The sequence below is a fragment of the Gossypium hirsutum genome, chromosome D02 (assembly GCF_007990345.1).
Source record: "Gossypium hirsutum isolate 1008001.06 chromosome D02, Gossypium_hirsutum_v2.1, whole genome shotgun sequence".
NCBI classification, from domain to species: domain Eukaryota; kingdom Viridiplantae; phylum Streptophyta; class Magnoliopsida; order Malvales; family Malvaceae; genus Gossypium; species Gossypium hirsutum.
The window spans coordinates 66,083,140-66,085,936 of NC_053438.1; the positions used below are offsets into that span (position 1 = coordinate 66,083,140).

Sequence of the window (2,797 nt, forward strand, 5' to 3'; positions counted from 1 at the left end):
AATTTAAAAAACCATCATAAACAAATATCAAATTGTATCCATAGGCATGAATTGATACATAATTTAAATTCAAGAGTAAAATAAAAAGAATGTAATTAATAAATTTAAAGTGTATGTAATAGAAATATACTAACATATATTTTATTTTATTTTATTAAAAAATTAGATGGACGAATGAGGTAAAGGAAAATGATATGGCCTCAACCTAATCGCTCCACTTCCTTCCTTTATTGCGACCCACCTCTCCCCATATTTTCCTTCTCTATACGTGTACGGTCAACATTCAGATGCCGCACACGTGTCTTAAATCTAAAGGGGTACTTAAACATCGAGCAACTATTTCCCTCGATGTAATGATCAGAATCAGACACCCAAAGTTGCTCGGCTTTTAACCCCCCCCCCCCCAACCCCGCCTATATATATATCTGTCCCCTCAGACTCGCCTAGACAAATAATTGTCCTCTCTCTCCTTCTTTTTTTAACAGCTAAGTGCTGTATATAACTGTTTAAGGGTACTGAGTGGTTCAACTCGGAGGTTCACAGCCTTGGGCTAGTCAAGTTGAAAAAGAAGAAGAAAAATCATGGTATGTTTCTGTTTTCTGGTTGATCAGACAAAGAAAGTGAGCAAAAGTAAGCCGGCGGCAGGGTTTTGCTCGAGGTGTGGCGGAGGGGCAAGTGTAGCTGATATGAAAACGTGTACAAGGTTTTGCTACGTGCCGTTTTACTGGAAATCGTGGAAGGCAATTATATGCACTTTTTGTGGAGCCATTCTTCGATCTTACCGTTGAATTCATGGAATACTTGTGTTTTCTGCAACTTTTGTTTTTACTATTTTTGCAAGGTCTAAGTTGGAGATGAACTTCAATCTTTCATAATTAGATCAAAGGAGAGCGGTGTCCTCCTCCTTTATCATCCGCAGTTAACAAAGCTTTTATCTATATAAACATAGCACTAGCAGTATATTAAAACAGATTGATCTGAGATCTGATGGATGAGCTTATGAGTCATCGTTTCCAATGATTGGCTGAAAAGGACTTCATTGTTAAAGATTTGTACTTTGAACTGTAAATGTAAGTAAAAGGTTTTCTTTTGCCCTATTAGCTACTGTTCTAAAATCGCGTTTCATAAATGTTTCGTTTACGTCAAAAAGGTGGGCAGTTAGTGGGTATAAGCTGTGTGCATTTTATGTAGAAACGTATGAAACATAAACTAGTAATCTATTTTCTACAAATTTGCAAAGATAATTAATGATTTAATTTGTTGGGAAAAAAAAAACATATAAAACGTTAATTAAGTGAGAGGTGAAGAATTTGTGAGATCGCTGCGGACCATGTACGTATGATATGGACTGTTGTGGTTAGGTATTGTCCCTAAACCTGTATGACTATGTTCTTGCCTTTTGTACATAGGAAGATATTTGGCTATAAACAAATATGCAATACAACTAGCTAGGGTCGCTAAAACCTAAGGTTTCGATCACAGGAAAAGGCAAGTTGATTAAGTGGATGGACAACCGACCATGATGCCCTTCCATGTTGGGAACTGAACTGATGAAAGGCATAATGGTTAAGTCTCATTGGCTAAGCATTTGGTAGAATATAATTTCACAGGTCAAAAAACCATTAAATAGAAAGGCAAAGGTGCATGAATGTATAGCTGTTGGTTAGGAAGTTAAGTCACACAGCACAGAAGCTAGCTCACACTTTTCTATCTATGTAAACAAAAATTGTACTTGGGGTTAAAGAGTTGAAGACATTAATATCACAGGGGTGTTGCACAGAATTAAATAAGGTGCATATGGAAAGAAACACAAGGGTATAAAGGGCGTTTTCGATCGCTTTCCTTTTTCTTGCTGGGAAAGACCTTTTTGCTGTTTGGCTTTGTTAATATACACGACAAACTGGCAGTCCATACTAAATTTTGTTAATAATTTACAGCTTTCAACATTTTATGGTCCCCCTACTTAATAAGGTTACTTCTCCTCTGATTTTACCATCCCTCACAAATGCTATTTAAAGGTTGTTCAGATGCGATTTTTAATAAAATAAGTAATATTTGATGCATAATGATTAGTTAATAATAAGATAGTATTGTTAAAAAAAACTGAAAATAAATATTATTAATTCTATTTAACCTAATTAAATATTAAATATTATTATTTTATTTTTCTTTTGGATTTAAGATTTTGATTTTCAAATGTTTTTGAATTTATTTTTTTAATAATTATAATTTATATTTATTTTTAAAATAACATTATTTATATTTATTTTTAAATCCTTATTTTACGGTAATGATAATGTCCTATTTTAGTATAAACACTAAATGATTTGTTTGGATTCTTGGATGAAGATAGTATAATGAATAAAGAAGGAAGCAATGATTCTAATAGAACATCCGAAGATTGCACTCTCAAGATGTTGGTGATGAGTTTCCTAATTGCTTCATTCTATTAGAATCATTGCAATGAATAAAGAAGGAAGCAATGATGCAAAATGACCATATTTGAATTTGGAATCAAGCCCAATCAGTGAATGCATTTTTCAACAATTGATTCATTGTTCCACTTTTATCACAATCATGCCAAATTGAAAAGGTTTAGCATAGTGAAGAGTTTGGTGTATAAAAAGGGTGGTGAAGTCCCCAAATATGCCCTCTTATCTTGTGATAAATATGATAAATCTCGTCGTAATAGGAGTAGCAGAGAAATAGTTGTTTTGCAAAAGTCAATATTGTATTAGATGATGATGGGTGTTGGCATGTAACTAGAGTACTCACAAACCATTGTCATGAACTTTTT

At 33.5% G+C, this 2,797-nt stretch overlaps 1 protein-coding gene across 1 annotated transcript; it reads left to right on the forward strand.

The window, feature by feature from the left end:
• The first annotated feature begins 437 nt into the window (after nt 1-437).
• LOC107909257 (uncharacterized) lies at nt 438-1,097 on the forward strand. The gene has a single exon (XM_016836724.2). The coding sequence runs from the start codon at nt 582-584 to the stop codon at nt 786-788; it is 207 nt and encodes a 68-aa protein (XP_016692213.2). The 5' UTR covers nt 438-581; the 3' UTR covers nt 789-1,097.
• Nucleotides 1,098-2,797: the final 1,700 nt, after the last annotated feature.